Source organism: Myotis daubentonii, chromosome 15, assembly GCF_963259705.1.
Source record: "Myotis daubentonii chromosome 15, mMyoDau2.1, whole genome shotgun sequence".
In the NCBI taxonomy this organism is placed as follows: Eukaryota; Metazoa; Chordata; class Mammalia; order Chiroptera; family Vespertilionidae; genus Myotis; species Myotis daubentonii.
Genome location: NC_081854.1, coordinates 39,043,528 through 39,068,103, shown reverse-complemented (window position 1 = coordinate 39,068,103; position 24,576 = coordinate 39,043,528). Strand labels below are relative to the sequence as shown.

Genomic DNA, 24,576 nt, shown 5'->3' with positions numbered 1-24,576 from the left:
TGGGGGTTGCGTTAGCCTCTGGGGGAGGTTTCTTTCCTGTGGTGCTTTTACCAGGAGCAAGTTCTGCATGACTTAGCGTAAGCGCACCCTTTTCCGAAAGCCTGTGCAGTCAGACCCACAGGCCTGCGCCGGGTTCTGCCGAGCAGCGGGGGTTCGGTTACAGGATCACGGGGAGGTCTGACGTTCAAATGTTCACTTTGCCTCCACGATCCATTTGGCTGGTGGCTGTTTATTGTCTTGCTAGTGCACTTTGTCTAGGTCAAGATATTGCTTCCTGTCTTCAAATTCTTGCCATGAACTGATTAATTCTTCTGTTTATACTGTTTCATTCCCTCGGATTAATTGCCATTTCAGGGTTTGCACGAAAGCCTGAAACACTGTTGAGGACTTTGGGGTCGGGGAGGAAGCAATCGGTCATTTGAGGATTCTATCGACCGTAAGCGCCCATCTGAATCTTCCCTACTAAGAGTCCCCAAGCCCTCCTGGACAGAGCTCAGTGGCTGAGACAAAATAACAATAACAAACAGCCAACAACAGCAGCAGCTACCATTTATTAAGTGGCTTCTATGTACCCCAAATGGTGCAGGCAGGGGACGGAGGGGGACTTTAGATGCAGTATCTAATGTAATCCTCACAAAGTACTTAGGGGTTAATAACTATTTTCTGGATGAGAGAACTCCAGCAAAGAGATACTAACTTGCCCAGAATCACACATCTGTCCAAGTAGCTACACAACTAGTTGAGACTGGATTTCAGCTCAGCAGCCAAAACTCCTGAACAGGACACACAGACTTCTCACCTCGGAGGCAAATTGCCCACCAATGTATCTGAACTCTGACCTAATTTCTATTTTGAAAATGTGTTTTTTAGATCTGTTCCAACCCTTCAATCATTTCAACTTTCTTTTATTCCAGCATCGTAGTATTGACAGTCTCCTCCGGGTTCTTCATTTAGTAGAGGAGTCAGGAACATACAAGAATATATACCCACGCATGCACAATCCACATGTATATATAAAATTCTACTAGTACATATACCATGTGACTGTAAAACAGACACACATATAACTGTATCTACCCAAACAGATGTATTTCTAGCCCTGCTTCTCATTTCAAATAGAATGGCCATAGCTGGGCAAGCGTCTTTTCTGATAGACAACAAGCACAAACCTTTCTTTCCTTGCACACAGATCTAGATAAAATAATGTGGCTTCCATATCCTCACCCATTTACTGAACATTCATGGTAAAGCTGTCACTGAAGGGTGAGAGAGGGACTGGAGAAAGAGGGGGAAGGATTCAGTTGGGTTCCAGTTACAGAGGAATAAATAAAACATGGAGTAGCTGCTACTCTGCAAGACCCTTGAGATAAAGCATGAGTAAGACATAGCTCTGGCCTCATGGAGTTTACAGACTAATAAATAGCCAGTTACATTCCCCCAGTGGAGGGAGACTCAGAGAACCACCGATATGAATGAGGAAGAATTATACTGAATGAAACTTACCAGAATGCTTTCTACAGAGGGTGGCCTTACAATTAAGGGCTTTCCTCCAGTATATGGACCCATAGTGTGGTCTTTCAAAATAGTGGGTGGGGAAAGTGTTAGGACATCTGTTTTCTGACTCCTGGCTTGATGTGTCTCATGTTATATTAACTGAAGTCTAATCCAGGGGCATTTTTGTCCCCTGGAACTAGATCCCGGATATATGTATGTAACAAACCTTAACCTATGACATTATGCACTATTTTTCTCATTTATTATATCAGTATGTTCTTGTACATCCCTGTCACATATAATACTGTGGCTTTCTTAATGACAAAAATATCTATTAATCTTCAAGTTGAAGTTCTAAATTTTGATGCTTTAACAATACAAATAAGTTGAGCAGAACCTGTATTTTCAATCATTCAATTAATTCATGGTTTTGTGTCATTCCAACCACTCTTGTGCATGCTTTCATGTGAATCCTTATCGGGATTGCATAAGACAGGTGCATCTGATCAAAAATTGCATGTAATGCCTTCTTAAATGTCTATTTTCTTTAAAGTACAAAACAGTGAAAAACTGCCAGTCTTTTAAGACATTAGAAAAATGAATTAACTAATATCAGAAAGCCTTTTCTGACACATCTATTTTCAGGTGTGTCTATCCTTGCCTTTATTGTTACTCTGTCACTAAAAGTCTCTCTCTCATCTGATTGAAGAACTTCAATTCAAATCCCAGCATCCGCCTTGGTGCACCCACTCATTGTCATTGATTCTAAGAGCACACCAATCACCAGCAAGCTTCCTCTCCCATTCACATGGGCCTCACTAGCAATTCTGTGCTTAAAGAATGTGTGCTTATAAAGAAAGCTAGAGTTGTTGGCTTCTGCACAGGTCTCCCCACTAAACTAAATTTTTGAAGAGATAAAACTGAGTTTTACTCATCGGTGTATCCCCAGAGCTTTCTGTCTCTGATAGCTAGTAGTCAGGAAATTATTGTGGCATTGAATTCACTTTCAAGGACCAATTCTTTTATATGCAGGCTCGTGCTGTCTCGAGAGAGCCAAAAGCAGAGATAAACATCCTGTAACCTCATATGCTCTTTCATCAGTCATCACTCCCTTATCTCGGCCTTTCAAAGGAACGCCCCAAATCTGGAACATTTACTGAACTTCAAGTGCACCTCTCCCTCCAGATTCTACTGGGACAGGGGAAGAAAAATAGAAACTAATATGTGCGGGTTCTTCACTCAAAACACAAAAATCGCCCATAATCTTCCACAATGAAAGTGGTTCTTAGGGTTGAAGACACGGGCAAGCGAAAAGGACTTTCTGGTACAACATAGATGGAGACATAGCTTACCCTTCCGCAGGAGTCACTATGTGATGGGCCTCCACTGGGCTTATCCCAGGCTCCACGCTGGTCCTGGGAAGTGCTTAATAGAGGCCTTGTATGGAGGGGCCATCTTTTCTTTGCTATCAAAGGGCTATCTGCTCCCTGAGGCCTTTCTATGCTGAATCAAGTTTAAAAGACAAAGAATATGCAATGAAACCTATCAGCTCATTGGAAAAGAAATATTTTGGCTCAAACCTCCAGCTGAAAATAAAAATAAAGGCCAAAAGCAACAACAACAAAATCTTAAACAATCAAGCCAACTGGGTTATGTTCGCATTGAGCTTTAGAAGCTGCTAGCTAAGGCTGGTTCATTTGGTGAGAAGTCAGAGCATAGACACAGAGAGGCATTCTATTCTGCGGTTGGGTTCTAGGCTCCATCAAGTTTCTAGAACAAAATCTAACAAGTATGCAGTTTACCATACTCAAGCCACAAACGGTCCCTTCCGCTGCAGGCATAAACTTCGTCTCACACCTGTGGCCCACTCGATGGCACCAAAGTGACTTGCAAATGTCCTGAAAGGAAAGGAGGAACTGGTAAGGGTGATGATTCAATAAAATAAAAAATCCAAAGTTTTCGTACACATATTATATTCAGAGGTGGCAGAAATGACACTTTATCCAGAAAGTGAAGGCAAGAGAAGTTGGTAGTAGCAAGGTAACCAGTAGTATGTTCTAACTGACGAATTCCCTACACTACACCCCTCTCCCCCCAACCCCCCTCTGCCATTCAGGTATGTTTAGGAATGACTGGGAGCGAACAGTAGTTAATTTAGAGACCATTTGGCTGGAAGCTAAGAGGTCTGGTTTCTAATAACAACAGAAACAAAACAACAATATAACAACCAGTGAAGCAGAAGAGGCCAAGACTGGACTAAAGCCCGATTCCAATCCTTGTCTGGAAACTCCAGGTTGCATGCCCTGTGCACATGTTCTGGAAGGCTGGTATGCGCAGTTTCTTCCTCTGCCAAATAGTGATCATGTTAGCACGTGCCCCTGTAGGGTTCTTCTCAAGGATACAGGATGTAAATGATCACTGTCATTACCGTCTTTATCTTTACAGTAATTGTCAAGCATTAGACAGTTTAATTCTTGAAGTAGGTCTATGAAATACATAAACTCCCGTGCTGTTCTGTAGTAGGCAGACTAAAGCCCCCAACAATGACCACATCCTCCTAGTGCCTGGAAACTGAGTATGTGAGGTCATATACCACAGAAGCATTAACCTTACAGAGAATTAAGGCGGCTCATCCATTGACCTTGAGATGGGGAGACTATCTTAAATTTTCTAGAAGGGCACAAGGTAATCACAAGGGTCCATTCAATGGGTAAGAGGAAGACCGAAGAGAACCCGGGAGATGAGAGTGGGAGGCAAACTTGGGGATGCTGCTGGCTCTGATGATAGAGGAAGGGGCCATGAGCCAAGGAATGTAGGAGGCCTCTCGAAGCTAGAGAAGGCAAGAACGTGGCTTTCTTCTAGAGCCTCCAGAAGGAACACAGCCCTGCCAACACCTGATCTTAGCCGAGTGAGACTCACTTCTGATGCCTGCCTGCAGGTCTGTAAGGAAATAAACGTGTGTTGTTTTAACTCACGACAATTATGGGAATTTATTGTGACAGCCATAGGAAACGAATCTTATTGCCTTTTAGTGGAAGACACTGAACCAGTTCATTATAAAAATTCATTTGGATGGAGAAAGTGAGAAAGCTACTGATACATTCAAAGCCATGATGTCACACAGCTGGTAAGTGGCAAAGGCAGGACCCCAAATGGCCTGATCACTGCAGGCCCTTGATCACTGCTCTGGACCGGGATTTACCATCAATGGATGGTAGAAAGCTCTCCCTTCTCCAGGCCTCCACTGCCTGACGATAAAGAAAGGGGACTGAACCAGACTCCTTCCAGCTCATTCAGTTGAAGCTGCTCTTTGGAATGACGTCGCTAATAAAATGTCAAAATCACAAAACGCCAAAGTGATTTCATTTTATTTGCTACATTCTATTGACTAAGGTAGAAGTGTGAACACATTCCTTTTGGGGGAAATATCAACCACCAGGTTGGAAACAAAATCATTTTTGTGGTCACTTGTCGTAGCCCTGAAAATTCAATTAAACAGGCACCCAATTCCCTGAGCATTCGGGTTAATATGGATTTCACGGTTAGAACATATAGCAAGGACATACTTAGAAATATTTCACAAAATAGTTTTCCAAAGGACGGAGAAAAGAAAACACAGGGGAAGCAGAGATGTGTGCAGTGAGTGTGCTATTGCAGACCATGAAATCCTACCCTCCCTTCCCCAGAGAGATGGGCAGGCTATTCAGGACACCGCTTGGAAACACCGCTGCCACCAGCAGCCCGACATGTGCCACACATGCCACTTCCAAACAGCTCAGAAGACACAACATGTTCCAATGGAAATGGACCTGCCATTGACATTAGGAGAAAGCATAGGGCAGCCTCCCAGCACTGTGAATCAGGTTCCTCATCTCTGTGCGCCACCGTATCGTGTGACGCTGGGCCTGAGGGCGACAAGTTAATGTGGGAAAAGAACAGTCTACAGCAAAATGGAAGAATGGCCCGGCTGGCGTGGCTCAGTGGTTGAGCATCGACCTACGAACCAGGAGGTCGAGGTTCGATTCCTGGTCAGGGCACATGTCCAGGTTGCGGTCTCGATCCCCAGTGTGGGGCGTGCAGGAGGCAGCCGATCAATGATTCTCTCTTATCATTGATGTTTCTATCTCTCGCTCCTTCTCCCTTCCTCTCTGAAATCAATAAAAAAATTTTTTTTAAGCCATAAAAAACAGCCCTGACTGGTTTGGCTCAGTGGATAGAGCGTTGGCCTGCGGACTGAAGGGTCCCAGGTTCGATTCCAGTCAAGGGCATGTACCTTGGTTGCGGGCACGTCCCCAGTGGGGAGTGTGCAGGAGGCAGCTGATCGATGTTTGTCTCTCATCAATGTTTCTAACTCTCTATCCCTCTCCCTTCCTCTCTGTAAAAAATCAATAAAAATATATATATTTTTAAAAAAGCCATAAAAAACAAAATAATAAAAAAATGGAAGAATTGGATGTGACCATTGAAACCGTGAAAGCCACCGTGAGAAAGGTTTTCAGGATTAAATTGTTTTCCTTCTTACAGCCAGGGGACAGCCATCACACAAACACACTCCCAGCGCCTATGTGGCAGCCACCGAGATGACCCAGGGCAGACAGAAGCAGAGGCCCAGATTCCGCCGCCAACGCCAAGCCACAGGGCGAAGGGAAGGGGGCAGCCCGAGAAGACCAGGAAAATAAAGCCAAACACAAAAACACAGGGATTCCAGAGCGAAGTCAGGCAGCTGCACGAACATGTTATTTCTTTTGTGGTGAAGCACAGAAGTCAAACGTAATTACAGCCGACTACATGCTCTGACGGCCATCGGGTCCTCTGAGAAAGCTCCCTTTCAAAGTAAGCAGAAATGAGAGTTTGCACTTTTTTGCTCATTCTTCCCTCTTTTTCCCCCCAGTATATTCGACTCACTTTTCCTTATCTGTAATTCCCTAGACTTAAGTCATAATTTAAGGGAAAGAGAAATGACCACAGAGACTACGCGGTCTCCTGTTGCCTGGGTGTGACTTTCGAGGAGTCTCAATGCCATACATTCTGTCCTGTCGCTCCTTGGCCATGCTCTCCAGTCGTATTTCAAAGGCTTTAGACTCAAGTCTATCTAATGCCAAAGGCCAGTGGATGAGTGAGTGGGTGAGTGTGAGTGTGAGTGTGTTTAAAGTTTAAGATCATCTAATTCAGTAGCTCTCCCCCCCACTGCCCCCTGCCTTGAGCATGCATCTGACTCACTTAGAGCCCATGTTCAAACACAGACTTCCAGGCCTCACCCCAAAGTTTTTTATTTTCTGGGCCTGGATGAGACCTGAGCATTTGCATTTCTACCAAGTCCTAGGTCAGTGATGGCGAACCTTTTGAGCTCGGCGTGTCAGCATTTTGAAAAACCCTAACTTAACTCTGGTGCTGTGTCACCTATAGCAATGTTTTGATATTTGCAACCATAGTAAAACAAAGACTTACATTTTTGATATTTGTTTTATGTATTTAAATGCCATTTTAACAAAGAAAAATCAACCAAAAAAATGAGTTTGCGTGTCACCTCTGACGCGCGTGTCATAGGTTCGCCATCACTGTTCTAGGTGATGCTAATCTACTGCATCTGCTGGTTTGCGAGGACACTTTGAAAATGATATCTTATTTTTTTTTCCTTTTTCTGTTGCTTCTAAACATTTTTGCAAAACTGCCTTTCTAGGAGGTATTGAAGCAAAAAATAGGCAGCAAAGAGAAAAGGTCAGAAAAGGAACGTCATCCTGTTCTTGTGTTGCTGGAGCTGGTCTGACCTGTTGAGATCAACAGGATGAACAGGAGACTGCTGTTCTGAAACCCCTCCTCCTGGCAGGCACCTCCTCATGATCCTCAGAGACGCAGCCATGGTCCAAGTTATAAGTAGGTTTGGGAATAATACCAAAACATCAGCGGTCGGGGGAGAAATATTCCACATTCAGGTCCCACCTACCAACCCTACCTTCTCTACCTTACCCCCTAGTCATCGTCAATGATCTCTCTCTTAGTCAAATCTCCCTACCCCGCCAGGCATTCCTATCCCTGTGCCTTTCCTAATTTTATTCCATCCTTTAGTCTGGAATTTCCATTTCCCTTTGCTCTGCTTCCTCAGAAAGACCATCACACTGAGATGCTATCTTTCAAAAGCATGGTGTGTTTTCAGAAAAAAAAAAAAAAAAAAGGTCCAGGATTTAAGAATGGTTGTTTAAGCCCTGCACACTGTCTGACACAGAACAGGCACCCACAAATGTTTGCTGAATGTATGATCCTAAAGGAATGATAGTAATTTTAGAAACTTCCTTTATATTACTAAAGAAACTCTAACTCATTACCAATTGTGCATTTACTGAAGAGTAAGTGCTTTATACACATTTGATTAATGAATAAGCTAGTGAATCCACTAAGAATGAAGTGACCAGGAGACAAAGTTAGAAAACAGTTTCAACAAAGTGAATGTCTATGCAATGTCTACTCTGCCAAATGCATCAACTTAATATGTAATTTGAAATAGTTATAAGTGTATTAATTTATACATATCATATAGGTTCATGTATCATGGAGAACAGACCAAAAAATTGTGGATGATGTATGTATAAAACTTCTCTAATAGTTATACATTTAAATTATATTAGAGAAATATGTAATCCCATATCAAAACTGTGATTTAATGGTTATTATTTCCTAGAACTGAACTTAGTGGTGGTGCTATTGGTAATGATGGTGCCGGTGGTATTGATGGTAATGATAGTAAGAATGGTGGTGGTGATGGTGGTGGTGGGTGGAGAAAGAGGAAGAAGAAAAGAGGAGCAATAGAAAGAAGAAGAGTAGGAACAGAGGAGGGAAAATTAGCTTTAAAATTCCATAATTTCTCTGCATCCAGACCTAGGATTTCCATGTTTCTCTTGTGGTACTAGGGATAAACCAACTTAAAAGTGAATCTACTTTTTAGTGATGTTGAGGTTATCAGTGATGTAGTTTTTGACCAACTAGAACAATGTTCCTCCATTTGTACATCCTCTTTTTTGCTTTTCCCATCTACCTTTCTCACAAATGATGCATGAAAGGCTTGACACAAACATATTAAGACTGCTCAAGATACACCTTGAATGTTTACATATCAAAGAGTTGGCTGCCATCAAGAGTTTTTGTATAATATAAAAGGCACATGTAGGTATTTTGGGTGGTGATTACTTCAAACATATCATATTAAAAGGGAATGTGAGCATGATGATACCGAAAACAGAGATGAGCTGTAGGTAAAAGCTATGGTACCCAGATTTACTACTTGAGATAAAAATCTTCGTCTCCAGCAGAGGAATGTTCTTTCAAGGATGCAGTCAGATGGTATTAAAACCAGGCATGGTCTATGGGGGATAAGGCTGGATAATTCACTGATGGTAAAATTGCCACTTAATTTTCATGCCAAACAACTGACATCTTCGAGATAACCCAGACTCCAACCCTTGGCCTTAGCAAACTAAATGTTTATACTTCGGTTAGGTACACAGACACATGGCAGGATCTTAATGTAAGTTTCAAATCACAAGCGAACATACCTTCACAAAGCCAAGGCTGCATAACTTGGCTTTTCCTCCAAATTGCCACTTGCACTGTGTGTCGGCATCATAAATCTGTCCTGGGAGTTTGTCCGGATATTTATACTGTCCTGTTTGCTTGGGCTCATCCACCAGACACCCAGCCTGAGGTGTACTGCAGGGACAACACAGCCTTGTTAATGACCTTGTTTATCTGTGATCTGCAACTTCAAATCATGCACCTCTGAATGCATTCGTGCAGAGAAAAATATAACATGGCTAAAGAAATAGGTATGTGCTTAAGGTTAAAATGCGTATTTATTCCAAATAGTGAGTTTTTTCCTGTTTAAGATGAAATTTATACAGTCATAAAGGGTTTCATGTGGTACTAAAGTTATAGCCATCCAAGTGACCTGGCCTGCAAAGAGATGGGCAAGGTCAACATATTAAAAGCCTTCCCCAACAATCTTGCTCAATAATATTCAACAGATTTTTATTGTGTGCCTACTCTGTGGACAGCATAGGCTAAGCACTAAGGGAGCAGAATAAACTAAACACACAGAGAGTGCCCATGTTCATGGAGTTTAAAGTGATGATATATTTTTTATAGATAATGGGGAAGTAATCAAAGATGTATTTTACCTCAGATGATATTCAAGTAAAAAGTGATCAGGTTTTTGAAAGAAATCAGGAGAAAGGACACATGGGCATAAGGCAGAGCAATGTCCCTGAGGCATGTTTAACTGGGACGAGCTGTCTTGATGGCATGGTTATTCTTAGAAATCACCTTATCTCCACTGACTTAATGAAACTATGATATCAATGAGAGGTAAAACAGCATGGTGGCTAAGTGTGACCTTGGAGTCAGACAGATGGGGGTCCTAGTCAACCATGCAACTCTTGGACATCTCCTTTATGACAAGGACTCCCATGAACATCGTCCCACAGATCAAACAAGAAAAAGGAAAGCGCTTAACACAGCATAGTTAAGTGTTCAAAGTTAGCAGCTGCTGCCGTTATTATCATCCAAAGGCATTTAACTGTTTCACATAGATAATGGAAATTCTATCTACAGGGTGGGGCAAAAGTAGGTTATAGTTGCGAATACCCCAAACAGAGTTTATTCTTGTATTATTATTAATTATTGTATTACTTTTCATATAAACAACTATAAGCTTTCTTTTGCACCCCCCCCCCCGTATATTGAGTTGACCTTGATGTATAATATCTATTCTCACATGAGGTAGAAAAGATAATTTCAGGCACCAAATCATAAACTTAAGACTAAAAAGAAAATCTATGTGACAAAGCTTATTGTGAGCAAAAGGTTTGTCAATTTCTCGCTATCTTTTGGGACGGCATTTGTTAGACATCAGCATTTAATCAGCTTTGCCTATGCTGTATCTATTGCTAAACCTATAAGCATTTGTAAATAATATGCAGTGGTACAGGTAAAAAAAGTGCGGTTGTCTCCGCGTTTCTTCGAGATGTGTTCCAAGACCTCCAGTAGATGCCGGAAAACAGGGATAGTACTGAAAAATCATAGTATACCAGTACATGTATACTATGCTTTTTCCTATACATGTGTACATTTGATAAAGTTTATACAGTAGGCACCATAGAGATTAACAATAACTAGTAATAAAAATAGAACACCTATAACAATATTTTATAATAAAAGTTATGTGAATGTGAACTCTCACATTCTCTGATAGCTGATGATGACTAAGACAGCTACTAAATAATGAAGGGGTAGGTAGCGTATATGGTGTGAAATGCTGGACATAGGGATGATTCACATCCCTAGTGAGAGGGAGTGGATTCCATCACATTACTCAGAATGAGGAGCAATTTAAAATTTCTAAATTGTTTATTTCTGGAATTTTTCATTTATTATTTTTGGACTATGATTGAACATACGTATCTAAAACCACAAAGAAGGGGAGACTACTGCATCAATATCAGTTCCCAAAGAAATGTTTAGTTTTCCTAACATCTGGTCAAAGGGAGATGGGATTAGAACCTGAAAGTTCTTAGAGTCAACATAGATTAATAAGATATGGCTACATGCATATAACTATATAGAGCTGTTACAATGGTCAAATAGTCAAATATATATTATTGCTAAATAAAATTAAAGGAAACTTCAGAGAGTTTCAACTTTGGGTTCATCATTTAATATGAATCAAGTAGTGCTACCTTTGTAATTCACACTTTATTAATGTAATATAAGAGTTCTTAGTTATAAAATAAATTTTACATAGCTATCACCCCTTTGGATATCGTTTGGACATAGAACTAGCTCTCAACCATTCCAAACAAAATAGCCAATCAAGGCAATCTCCATTCATTAATATCATGCACACCATTTTAGTGTGTTTTAATACTCTTACAACCAAATTGATTAGTCAGATTAAAATAGTCACAGTGAAAAGCCCATACAGCTAGCAATCTCTGGAGGTCATAAGAAGAATAGTTATAAGCACAGATCTTGGATTCCTATTAGACTAAGGGTGGGTCTTATGTCTGTAACTTAGCAGACGCAGAACCTTAGGCAACACAATTATCCTCCATTTCCTCAGCTCTAGAATGAGGACATAATAGGATTGCTGTGAGGACTGAATGAGGCATCATGTGGAGAGCATATAGTACAGTATTAGGCCTTTAATCTGTTTTTTCAACAATGACAATATCATCATCATCATCACCACCACCATCATCATCAACAGAATGTGTCAGCCTTTCTGTTCATTGGGGGGAGGGGTCAGAAGATATTCCCACTGCACATTTGTTGTCACACTTCTTGAACACTGTTCATTGGCACTGTTCCAAACCTGGGAGCAGCCCTGCTTTGGCCTGTCTTACCTAAGGAATTTCTTGAGATATTGCCGGCTGCATGAAGACCATGAAAATACCCCATTGTTTCCGGTGAGTGTGGGAGACATGATATTGCCTTCAGCCTTCCTGCAGGGGTTGCCTTCTCCATCGTGAACCATGCCGAAGCTGAAGCAAACAACAAAGCCTTCTGTGAACAACCACTTCCATGATTATAATCAGCGGAGAAAAATGGTGCCCTAAGAATCAAGGAGCCCAAGGGAGAGAGAGTGATCAAGGTTGTTAGAAAAGCCCAGCCCCGTGTTGCTCAGTGTTGAGCACCAACCTATAAACTAGGAGGTCATAGTTCAATTCCTGGTCAAGGCACACGCCTGTGTTGTGGGCTCGATCCCCAGTGTGGGGAGTGCAGGAGGTAGCCCATCAATGATTCCCTCTCATCACTGAAGTTTTTCTCTCTCTCCCTCTTCCTTCCCCTCTGAAATCAATAAAAATATATTTAAAAAGAAAAGATTATAAGAAAATGGAAATACAAAAGTTAATTACTACATAAAGTGTTGTGAAATTCTTGGAGAAAATTTTAAAGAATGCTGACAGCTTTGTTATAGTATGTCTTGGCCGCAAAAAAATCAAAGAATGGTATGCCTGCTACGTATTTTAAAATTCTGGTCAAGATTTTTTAAGCTAAACTGAAGTGAAGAGGGAGTCAAATTATTTTTTTATTCAAATAGCAAAATTTCTTGCCACCAACTGTGGAACTTTGGTAAGAAAGTTTAGCGTGAGTAGGAGGTAGGTACAGAGAGAAGCTGATGGAAAACTGTGGGCTGTTCATGCATACCGCTAGTGTGACACAAACTTGTAATGGTGACCCATTTATTAGCTGAAATCGCAAACTCTGGTCATAATTAAATCATAAACCTCTTTACAAATTAGTGGCTGAACCCGTCTATTGAAGGCATATCAAAGACTTCTTTTGAGTGCATTTTATGAGAAAACTTTGATTTGTCCCATTTTACACAGAAGGCTCTAGCAATTACAGAGTAAAAATAATTTTAGGTGGTTCACTCCCTATAAATCATGCACGTTACACTTACATGGTTTCTAAATCTCCTGACTGGGAGAATAAATGTGACAGTGATGTACAAACCCACGTGTAATACACACGCCACAAAGCGCTTACTTCAGGCCATAGTAAAGTGGTAGAGGATAGGGGAATAACTGTCTTTAATCATCTCTAAAAAACCCAGTTCACCAGGAAGCTTTTTGTGGTTCTTCTAGAGAGGCGGATAATAGACAAATATCAACTTTATCATTAACTTAAATTGTTCTTAACCTAATTATTTAAAGGAGCATAATTTGGCCCTAGCTGGTTTTGCTCAGTGGGTAGAGCACCGGCCTGCGGACTGAAGGGTCCCAGGTTTGACTCCGGTCAAGGGCACATGCCTGGGTTGTGGGCTCGATCCCCAGTAAGGGGTGAGCAGGGGGAAGCCGATTGATGGTCCTCTCTCATCCTAGATGTTTCTCTCTCTCTCTCTCTCCCTCTTCCTTCCTCTTTGAAATCGATAAAAATATATTAAAAAATAAAGCAAAACAAAAATATCTAAAGGAGCATAATTTTCCTCTGAAAAAAACGTATGTTTATGAAGCAGATAGGATTCCTGTGGAAATAAACACGTTCTTCCAATATAATCTTATTTATGTAGTTATCCTTTGAAGGTAGCCTCTACCAGATAACATATTACAATGAAATGTAAATAGATAATGTTATAACCATAAGTGGGATTCCACTGTAACTCATGTCTAAAACTAGCCATTTTTCTAACATTCCTCTCAATTGACCAGGCAGGTAACCCCAGATGGCTGTGCACCGTGACAGAATCAGGGAATGCCCCCGCTATTTATAGGTGGCAGATTCACAAATAGTTTTTGTCTTTGTTTTGTTTTGTTTTGTTACAAATAGGTATTATTTCTTCAACAAACACTCAGAGAAAGCATTTTCTCTTACTCAGCTTTGCCCAATTCAACTCTTCTTTATACTGAACCAGGAGACTAAGGGAGTTAGTCTGGGAGACACTCCTTTCTAAACGTATTTGTGAAAGTCAAAACCAGAAGGAAATTCATATATCAAAACCAGAGGAAAGGGTAAAAATCAGACAGATGGGAATGGGTGAGGAGAGATGAAAGTCTTTAAAGTGGAAATGGTAATTAAATTAGCATTTCACTGGAGTTTTATGAACATAATAAAATCAAGTTTGAATTGAATTTTGAACTTTAAAATGTTAACTTTTCTAATTTATTTTGATTTAACAGCATTTTAGAGAATAATATACATTTTCCTTAGCACATGTCAAAAGGCATATCAAAATCTCATGAAATGTCTGTTTCAAAATTTACCCCTATAAGGCTATGTTTTTTAGAACGTGAGTATGTATATTTTATTTTATATCTGTTCTTTCTTCTAATTCTGACCATTCTCTCCTCACCCCATCTGGAGAATGTCTTTGTTTTTCCTTACTAAAATGTTGGATTTTAATTTTGGTTACTTTAACTTATAACCAAGAATGAGTCAAGTTTTTAATGGCCAGTATTTTGAAAAGTGAGAGACCTGTTAATTTGGACTTCGTGTTGGTGAAACAAATTTAGATATACATTTGACATTCACAGATATTTTATTTCCTGCGCTGTACAAAGGAGTCTTGTGCCTAATGGGCATTTTTGCACCACCGCCATTCATGGTAAAATTGGTTCATTCATATCTTGCTATGAAAGCAGTTGTGTATATACATAAAATTCTAGGAAACTATTAGATAACGGTATCGTCAAGATTCAAATTTCCTAGAGATAATAAATTTAGCTCATGAGAGACTAACACCAAAATATCAAATATAAATTATAGTTGTGGAATAGATGACATTTGCTTTTATTTTTAAGTCAGAAATTGGATGTTCTGAAAATGAGCATTCAATATAAATGTCAAATATAAGGCACACATACACACACACATACACAAGCCTAAACTCATACATCCAAAGAGTTTGCCCTTGAAATAGTCATTTTGCAAAGCAGTATGCTTATCCCAATGTAGATGCTGTTGCTCAAATAATGTTTAAAAATTCTCTGTAGAATTTTATCCACACCAGATCATATGCCTTGTAAAATACATCCATCTCATTTTTCTTAGGTTTCTGATTCCTCATTCCTAACTATAGTCTCACAAAAGTGCCTGCAATGATGCCAACTAAAAGAATATCTAGAAAATGCATCAAAAGTTTTTAAACAATTAACATGCCATTACTTTGGAGAATTTACATGTCTCTATCATTATTTCCTTATTATAATAAACTCAAAGTATCTTCAGTAAAACATGAAAGAATATAAACAAATGCCTAAGTTGCCAGAGGATTTATTAGACAACCTGAAGTTGATTTTTGCAGAATGTAATGTGGTTACTAAATGCTGTTGTTTAAAAAGCTCAACATCCACAAGGGCCTTTATTGAGCCCTTCATCCAGTCAGACAGTATTCTAAGCTTTACACAGACTTATCCTAAGTACTCTACTTATATCAATAATAATCATTAGGGGAATGTCAATGAATCACCGTTTCCATATAAAGTCACTTACTTGTGCCCTGACTCATGAGCGATGGTAAAGGCCAGACCAAGCCCCGTGTCCTCATTGATGGTACAACTTCGGTACTTACTGCACATTCCACTGATGGGGGCGAACCCTATTGAAAGATCAATTTCAAATGTTAGTCCAAAGGGAACATACCACACAGATACCTCATCATTTCTTATGTGCTCCAAATGTTCTGCATAGTTTTAGTTTAATGAATTCATTAATTTGTGGGGGGTTTTTGTGGGGTTTTTTTTTTGCAGGAAAACACTAATATGGTTCTCTCTCCTGTCCAAACACATGAATGTAGTGTTTAATATTTTCTTTCTTCTAAAGATATTATAATCAATTGATCCTCCTAACAACACTTTGAAGTTGAATATTGTAATTCTCATTTTATATATAGGACAGTAAGTCACAGAACATTTATATGCCTTATCTAAGTTTACTATTTGGGTCAGAGGAGCTGATGAAATGATCGCTAAACCAATGCAAAATGCTCACTTAACAGTAGTATCTGCATCAAAGCTCAAGGTTTGTTTTCTAAGAGAACACACATTCTGGTCTATTTCTAAAGCATATAACATGAAAATGCCTAAACAATGTGAATAGATTAAATTCATTTTTCTCCTGTTCACTATAATGTGATCAATATTCCTGTTTCCAAAAACCAGTTCCTTCTGAGAACAGTTATAAAATCATTCCAGCCAGTCCTTGATTGTATCTTAAACTACACGATTTTGGTTTCTTCCAAGTTTTGAGTTCTCATAACCAGTAGAGCAGGGCTACGTACCCAGTTAGTGTTAAACGCACACTTGTGAATGGACTGCTCCCACCTTACAGTCAGGGTATGAGATCACCGGGGACCTAATGCACAGGCATGCATCGTGGATGGCACCATCGCCGCCACCACCATCACCATCAATATTGATCTAGATGACCATCAATTCATTAAACAAACTGTTGAATCCCTACTATATGCAATAGAATACACTAGAAAACACAGTACAGATGTAGAAGCTTTAGTGCTCACTCACTGTCTTGTACAAATATAGGAGGTCTGAGTCCTTCAAAGCTCAACTAACTTCCTAAAGGACACACTGCCACCAAGGAGCACAGTTCAGTACCATGGAGACCAATCACATTCTCTTCAGCCACCCAGCTCTGCAGTCATGATGCTTATGGAATAAACCACGGCTTCTCTAGTTAAATAATTCATCTCATGCCTCAACGAGCCTCCATAGAGTTAAAAAGAAAAACAGAGAAAGGAATAAAGTAAGTGGGCTCCCCCTTCTGGACTGAGCTCAGTTGAATAGAACAATACTCACAAGAGGGTACAGTGAGGACACTCCACCATTTAAGTATGAGGTCTCCTTATTAATGATCATAAGGGTCACCCACCCAATAGAAAGATTCCATAATGTGTTTTCAGCTACCAGGGGTATGTGGAAAGCATCTGTTCATACCATACCTAAAGTGTCACATGGTTCATTCTTCCAGGAACAAATGTCAAATCCCGTGAGTAAGATGGCATGGTCATGCCTCTTGCCATTCTTTCCAATGAGGGCAGACTGCCACTGACAAAAACTATTCAAAGACTGGTCTGCATGATGGTTGATCAATAATCCTCCCTATGGGAAACCCACACAAATCAGAGTGTGAATTTGTCACAGAGATGAGAACGTTGAATCATTCCATTTCTACAGGCAAACACAGAAACAGAATGTTTCTAGGGAGAAAGGTCAGTAGAGGAAAAAACTTGAGCTAAGGTTGGTGACAATTGGTTAAAAAAAAAAAGAAGAAGAAACGCCTAAAATTTACTTCAGGTAAATGCTCACAATATTTAAAGTAACTACAAGAGTTTCAGTAGTGTAGTTTATGGTCAATTATATTTCTACAACAAGGAACCTGACATTGGTTAGCAACATCCTTGTTCATGTCTTGCTGGTACCACCTTTACAAAAGTATTATAACTTTTAGAATATAATTGTAAATTAATGGTGATAAAGTTCAATGCCTCCTCAATAGAGCATGAGAAATGTAGTTGAGTATAGCTCAGTTACTCCTATATCAACATTTCCAAGAAAGGGCTTGGCATATCAGAGGTTACCATCAATCAACTAACCAACCAACCAACCAACCAACCAGTCAAATGAAAGCTCATTGAAAGAATGCAGAAACAAATAATTACAAGGTTCTAAAGGGTAAGATAGAATCTACCCGTAAAATACTTTTTTTTTTTTTGCCTGGCTGGCGTGGCTCAGTGGTTGAGCATTGACCCATGAACCAAGAGGTCACTGGTTAGGTTCCTGGTCAGGGCATATGCCTGTTTCAGCCTCGATCCCCAGTAGGGAGTGTGCAGGAGGCAGCCGATGGATGTTTTTCTCTCTTTATCTCTCTTCTTCTCTCTCTAAAAGTCAATAAAAATGTATTTTTTAAAAATAATAATTTTTAATCGAAATGTTTGTTTAAATTATTGACTTGAGTCAATTTGAGGGTTCTTAGAGATATTCAATTCTGAGTGAATTAGGATGCTGGGGCTTCAACATCCTTGAGGTAGGTGTAAGTGGAAGGTTAAAGACAAAAGTGTCTCTCAAACAGCAAACACCATTTCTTCCTTCCTAAAATTCCAAGAATCATTTGACAAGTTGTTAACCTCTGTAGCTCTACACACCTGGGCAATTAGATTTATTTTCCTTTTGTCTCTGACTCCCTGCCTTCCATGTTCATTATTGGGGCTATAGATAAAGATAAAAAGCTACAGGAGACTTTAAAAATAGTCTGTTTAATTGGTAATCCCCAACTGAGAAAAATATAGCTTTAACATCAAAATACTACAAAGCTGTGAGAGTTGTGCGATTTAACACTTGATTATGTGTTCTGATTGTATAATTTACCCCATGCCTTTCCCTTGTACCTCACTGTAATCAATCAGGACAGCTACTTATTCCTTGTTTATTCTCTGTAGTACCCAAGATGGTGCTGCGGAGACAGTAGGTTTACTACAAAAATTTTCTGATGACTTATTTTCAAAATATCCTTTTGCATATACCTGCTATTACCCAGCCTATCCAACTTGCAAAATCCAATTTACCCTTAAATCTATTACCAAATGCACCTTCCTTATGAAGCCTGCGTAATATTTATATTTTTGTATAGAATGTAAAATTTATATTTTACATTTGTATTCCTATTATATATCATATTTAATCATATGTTGTGTCATTATATATATGCATATATATTATACATATATATGCAGATAATTATTTTGTGATGTTTTAGGTATTTGACTGTACAACCCTATTAGACTATACTTTCCTTGAGAGTAGGATCAGCATAGTTTCAAATTTAAATTTCTAATGACCAGTAAGTACAAGACTGGCACACAGCAGATACTTAATAAGTGTATCCTGAGTGAAGAAATAAATGAAGTTTGCCACTTACAGGTTCTTGTTCCAGAAGAATGAGGCTCACCACAACAATGTTTATATCACTTCCAATGGTCCCGTCTTTAAATAGGCTGGAAACCTGTTGGAACATGCGAAGTCAAAAACAAAATCTGAAAGTTTCCAGAACTGAGGTGGTGGGAAACCAATTAGTAATATTTGTATGTATAAAGGCTTTAGTTTTACCAAATATATGTACAATGAAGCCAATTTCAACACTTTATTTTTTCTCTCAAGAAAAACACACGGCTGCATCCCCCAGTGAACCCAGAGCGGGGATTCTCTGCTTTCTGGCTGTCGCAGAGAGCCAGGAGGGCTGGAGTCCGACAGCCCCCCTTACCATGTTCATGACCGTGAGGATGTACGTGGTGACGTTTGCCTTGCCGTGCTTTTCCACCATTTTCTTGTCTGCTACCACCAGGGTTTCCACGTTTAGGCCCTTTTGTGACTTCCCAGCTGATCTTCTGGGTCTCCCTGTGCTCCCGTATTCATCAAACCTGAGATAGGTGTCCCCTGTGGGAGGCTTGGGGGCATCTACAATAACAGAAGAGCATTTGGAAGGGATATCAGTACAGAGCATTTGGTAGTACAGAGATAGGCAGACATCTATACCAGGGGAGGAGAAGGACTCTGTAACCAACACCTCACTCATCTATGATGCCATCAGTGCCTGTCCTGAGGCTCTGCACCAAGTTTGTGGTCAAGAGCGATTCATTCACTTGTATGCATATATGCATAACCCATGGACACAGACAATAGAGTGGTGAAGACCCAGGGGGCGGGGAGTGGGGGGCTAGAAATGGTCAATGGTGGGGGGTGGGGGGAAAGAGACATATGTAATACTCCAACAATAAAAATTTAAATTAAAAAAAATAAAAGAAAATCTTCGTCTAGTAAGTAAAAAGAAAAAGATTCATTCAATAGAAGTTTGGATGGATGGATGGATAGGTGGGTGGATGGATGGATTCAATAAATGAAAATGCTCTAACGAGTAAAAGAAAAGATACAATTCTAGGGGGTCAAGAAAAATCAATTTTGTGAGCATAGTCTTTAAAAACAGAAAGTGCTCATTTTATTTTAGTGTTTAAAAACTGCAGAAATAGGTATCGTTCTTTGCATCTGAATTCATAACACTTTATATATTACTTTCTAAATAAAATTAGAAATGTATATCCTGTAGAATACTCCCCATGTCTTATAGTCTGTTTCATCAACATGAACTTTAATGTCGCACAAAATAAGTGGTCAAATCAGGTCTCTTGCCTGATATTGACTTAGTTATAGGGGAACAGCAGAGTCAGGTTGATATTTGAAAGTATAAATATTTTTTGTAACAGGGAAAGCGTGGACACCACTTCAACAGAATGGATGCTGGCCATGGCCTTTGCGCGGAGCCCTGAATGGGCCTGCTGGGCTAGGCATGGCCCCTGTAGTCCCAGGGTGGCCGGGACAGTCACTATGTAAACGGATATGGAATTATTTTAGTGCTTTAACAACTGGTATAGTTACAATAGTGACGTCCTCTCTTCACAGCGTGAAATTAAAGGAACAAACCAGTTAGAGGCAGATTTAAAAACTCAGGTTGGCCATGTTGATGGGTGACCTTGAGTTTAGTTCTCATCTCTCACTGCCACTGTGAATATCATTACAATGATCAATACGACTATTACTGTAGACCCATGCCAAAGAGATGTCTCTAAAAGAGAGTGTGTCTGTACCACTCCAAATGCAGAAACCAATTAAGATGGTAAAAACATGACCTTTCATTCTAGCTCCCAATCAAGACCTCAGCCATCGGAGCTCCCTTCTCCAGGGGTGGGACCATCACCTGGCTGCCTGTCCAGCTACTTGCCTTTGAAATGTGGTGACAATGGAGGAAGTTAATGTTAATTTAATTTAATGTAAAGTTGTATTTAAAAAGCAATACTTGATTCAGTTATTATAAAGCTTACGCATGTGTGGAACAACTTGAATATGTAAACCTACTTTTTTAACCTTAAATGTTATGAAACCTAAATATAGATTGAGTGTTTCTGATGAGAGTTTATCATCTCACTTGAAACTGTGCTCTCAGTGCAAACTAAATACTAGATTTCCAAAACTTAACATTTAAAAGTGTAGTTTGTTACATTGATGGCATATTAACATGATATTTTGTGTATATTGGGTTAAATGAAATATATTTTTAAATCTCTATTATCAACATTAATTTAACCATTTTTAAATTTAAAAAATGTGCCTCTTAGGGCATTTAAAATTACATTTGGGGCTGGCCTTATATTTCTACTGGCACTGCTGGTCTAGAACATGCAGAAGGCTGTGCCTGGGTCAACAAACATGGCCACAGGTCCAGCTAATTCCACTCAGGTGCCAATGTTCTTATTTCCTGGGAAGTTTCTCCTTCAAATCTTCAAAAGGAACACCAACCACCCCTGAAGATTCACCTCTGGTTTCTTTAGTTATTGGAAGACTGGGTGCTTTTCTCACGAGCACAGAGATAACAGTGGAGCCTGTGACTAAAATGTAGGCGATGCTAAAAGAATGACAAAAAAAAGCATATAAAAATCTTTCCTAGTTTATCCGAGAAAAATTGAGAACTGATCACCTAGTGTTTGTCTGATAGGGTGATGTCTGCTCCATCCCCAAGACTAAATTCTGGGGGCGCTCAGTGTAACCCCATCTTAATCTGCAAAGTCAGCACACCCAATGGCACTCAACAAAGCCTATCGAGCGCCCACATAAGAACAGAACAAGAGAAAGTTTCCTTACATACATTTCTTGCGCCGTCCGCAAAAATGCTGCTTTTGCGACCTTCGATGGTGGTGCTCTCTTTCTTGACTCTGGTACGTGTGGGGAGTGTGACTGAGGGTATGACCAGGATAAATCTGGCTGGAGCCTGGGTAGCCATGGTAACGCTGGACCGTCTCCTCGGCGGTCCTTTTGTACAGTACGTGAGGATGGTGGCCTGCAGGTGAGCTGTAGTTGTGTTCCTGGGCCAGCAGCTGAGGTAATGGCGAGATGAGGAATTCATTTTTTCGTGTCCTTATTAGACCTGACTGAAAAGCCAAATACAAAGAGAACATCAATGATTCCAGGCATGCCTGTCTTACGTGTTGATTTTCAGCAACTGCTTATTGGCCACTTCCTGTGGTGCAGGCACTGTGCTAAACGCATGCACGTGTCTTCTCATTTTACTTGCAACTCTTATCACTCCCATTTTACAGATGAGGAAACCCAGGCTAAGATAGTAAGTGGGAAAGCTAATACTGGCACTATGGGAAAGGAAGAATAATTTTCCCTCTTTCCTTCCAGGTTCTTGGCTGAGAACCCCCCTGTAATAAAAAAAAAAACACACAAATTAACAGGAGAAAAACAAACAGATGTTTAATGACATGTATACCTTCCTCTCTACATGGGAGATACTCAGGAAAACTGAGTAACTCCTGGAATTGGCCCAAGCCACTACCTTAAGTCTGTTTTATTACAGGCGTATCTCAGCCAAGAACCTAGAAGGTGTGAAAAGTTGGCATAATAGAGCCAGAAGTCAGCCCAGAGGAACTGCTTGCATGTCTTGCTCCTTGAACCTTCGGAAAGTTTGAAGTGGACAACATAACCTCTGGACTGAGCCGAAGCCACATTGTCTTAGACGACATAATTGTTTGCAAAACTAACAGGAAAGCAGACATCCTGACCACAAGCACTGTGATTGTGGACCCTCTGAAGATAAAATCAGCAATCAGCACATATAGCCAAACAGTGACTCCACTTGTTAGCACCAGTAGAAACTGTTCCTTCATTCATGCAAACATTTCCCATGCATGTCTCACAAAACCCCTTGTCCTCACCCTGTAATCAGGGCACAGCTTGGGTTTCTGCCTGAATCTGTGCCCCGAGACTGCAGTTCTGTGAAATTAAATAAACACCTGTGGCCTCTCACTTTGGCTTTTTATTTCTTAGGTGAATAAGGGATAAAGAGAAAATGAATTTTCCTCCCCTACACAGGCGTAAGGGAGTTTGCACACACTTCTTTCACTGCGATCTTCTCCCTCCAACTGGCTTGGCTCATCGCTTATGTCTCAGCTTAAATACTCAGGACCCTGTTTAAAACTACTCTCCCCCACGTCCAAGTGACCTCAGGCCACGGACTACGTGCTTTAGCCTATCTTCAGTGAAGGAAACAAACAAAAGGCACCTTCTCCCACACCTCTGAGGTACAGTTTCAACGTACGCACTTACCGGTGTGTGCCACACATTTATAGGTAATAAATATTAATTGGCTGCTAATATTTGTTGGATAAGCGAGTTAAAGAAACTCAGCGTGCAGGGGATACTAAAGGGGTGCCAGCACCCCCTCCCTTCACAGATGGAGAAACCAGAGCAGGGGAATGCCATGTTCAAATTCATAGAAAGCATGAACTCTGCCCAAGTCACAGGTGGGAAGCCAGAGTTTGAATCAGTCCCTTCTTTAAACTCGCAGCTACCCTGTGAGCCAATCTCCGCTGGACAGGGCCCTGAATAGGACCCTCACCTCTTCAAGCTGCACCATTGCAAGGGGCACCATTTACGGTCTCCAACTGAGTGAACAGATTCAACTGCTTTTGGGGAAAAAAAAAAAAGTGAATTCTCCTTGAGAGCCCTCCAGCCTTAGTAACTTCCTAACTTGGTTAAACTCGTATCAAAGGCTTAAGCCCCTTAAGTGCCTTAACTGGACAAACCAGTTTGAAAGATTTTTCCCCCCCTTCGTTTCAGGAGAATGATAGGCAACTCAAATGCAGAGAGAAAACTTCCATTTTGAGAAAGCAATACAAAAATAACACACTTGTCATCCTATATTGGGACAAACACACGGGGCCCACACAGCCCACTGTTTTTCAGTTTGGGGGGACAAGGACAACAGCTAGAACAATTCTTCATAAGAAAACTAGGGTTTGACAGTGTTGGCTCTTAAAGGAGACAACATTCTCTGGGGGGTTTAGTTTGAAAACACGGAGTGTCACCAAATAAATGCATGGTATAGTTTAAGTATCTAAACCCGGTACATCCAAAGGAGTGACCCGTGTGTGCGCCTGTGGAACGTGGGAATGAAGCATTCTGAGTTGCTGAACCCTCGCGGCGCTCTGAAGGGATCGGTGCCCTCCCAGGGCTTCTGATGAAATGGGGGGAGCAGGAATTAAACGAAGACCACCAATGGGCTACGAACTGTTCCTGTGTGTGAGGCACGAAGAAAAAGAGCAGGGTTCTATGAGAGACGATAACGGAGAGGGTGCGGAGGAGGGGGACACTGATCTGAGAGTGGGCCGCGATGGGCTGCTTTGCTGAGGACGGGCATGTTCACCGGGCCAGCAGCCCTTTCCTGAAGAGCCCAGTCAATCCACATTTAATCAGAGGCTGTCAGCATGCCCCAGTTCTCCCAGCCTGGTGAGAGCGGGGGTCGGGCAGCTAATAAGAGCCACCGAGGGTTTTCAGTCGGCAAGGGCCAAGCGCCCCTTCCGTCCTTTCCTTATCTCCTGGGGAAGTTCATAAACCTCTGAGGGACGCAAGTCCCTGATTTGTAATATGGGAATAATAAGTGCACGTCCCTTAGACAGTTTTTAGCATTAGTACTTTTAAGTGCTAAGAACAGTGCTCGGCACACAGAAAACACTCAGTACATGTTTAT

General features: G+C 40.6%; 1 protein-coding gene across 2 annotated transcripts in view; it reads right to left on the bottom strand.

Moving 5' to 3' along the window:
• ADAMTS18 (ADAM metallopeptidase with thrombospondin type 1 motif 18) overlaps positions 1–24,576 on the bottom strand; it is a 129,803-nt gene that overhangs the window by 43,861 nt on the left and 61,366 nt on the right. The window contains exons 4-11 of one of the 2 annotated variants that reach the window (XM_059667390.1): positions 21,691–21,973; positions 19,258–19,451; positions 18,916–18,999; positions 16,940–17,099; positions 15,475–15,580; positions 11,886–12,023; positions 9,042–9,195; positions 3,297–3,392 (exon numbers count right to left, since the gene is read on the bottom strand). In XM_059667390.1, coding sequence (XP_059523373.1) covers positions 3,297–3,392; positions 9,042–9,195; positions 11,886–12,023; positions 15,475–15,580; positions 16,940–17,099; positions 18,916–18,999; positions 19,258–19,451; positions 21,691–21,973 — 1,215 coding nt within the window. Of the gene's footprint in view, positions 1–3,296; positions 3,393–9,041; positions 9,196–11,885; positions 12,024–15,474; positions 15,581–16,939; positions 17,100–18,915; positions 19,000–19,257; positions 19,452–21,686; positions 21,974–24,576 lie in introns of both variants that reach the window. The other variant, XM_059667389.1, reaches the window with a different exon arrangement.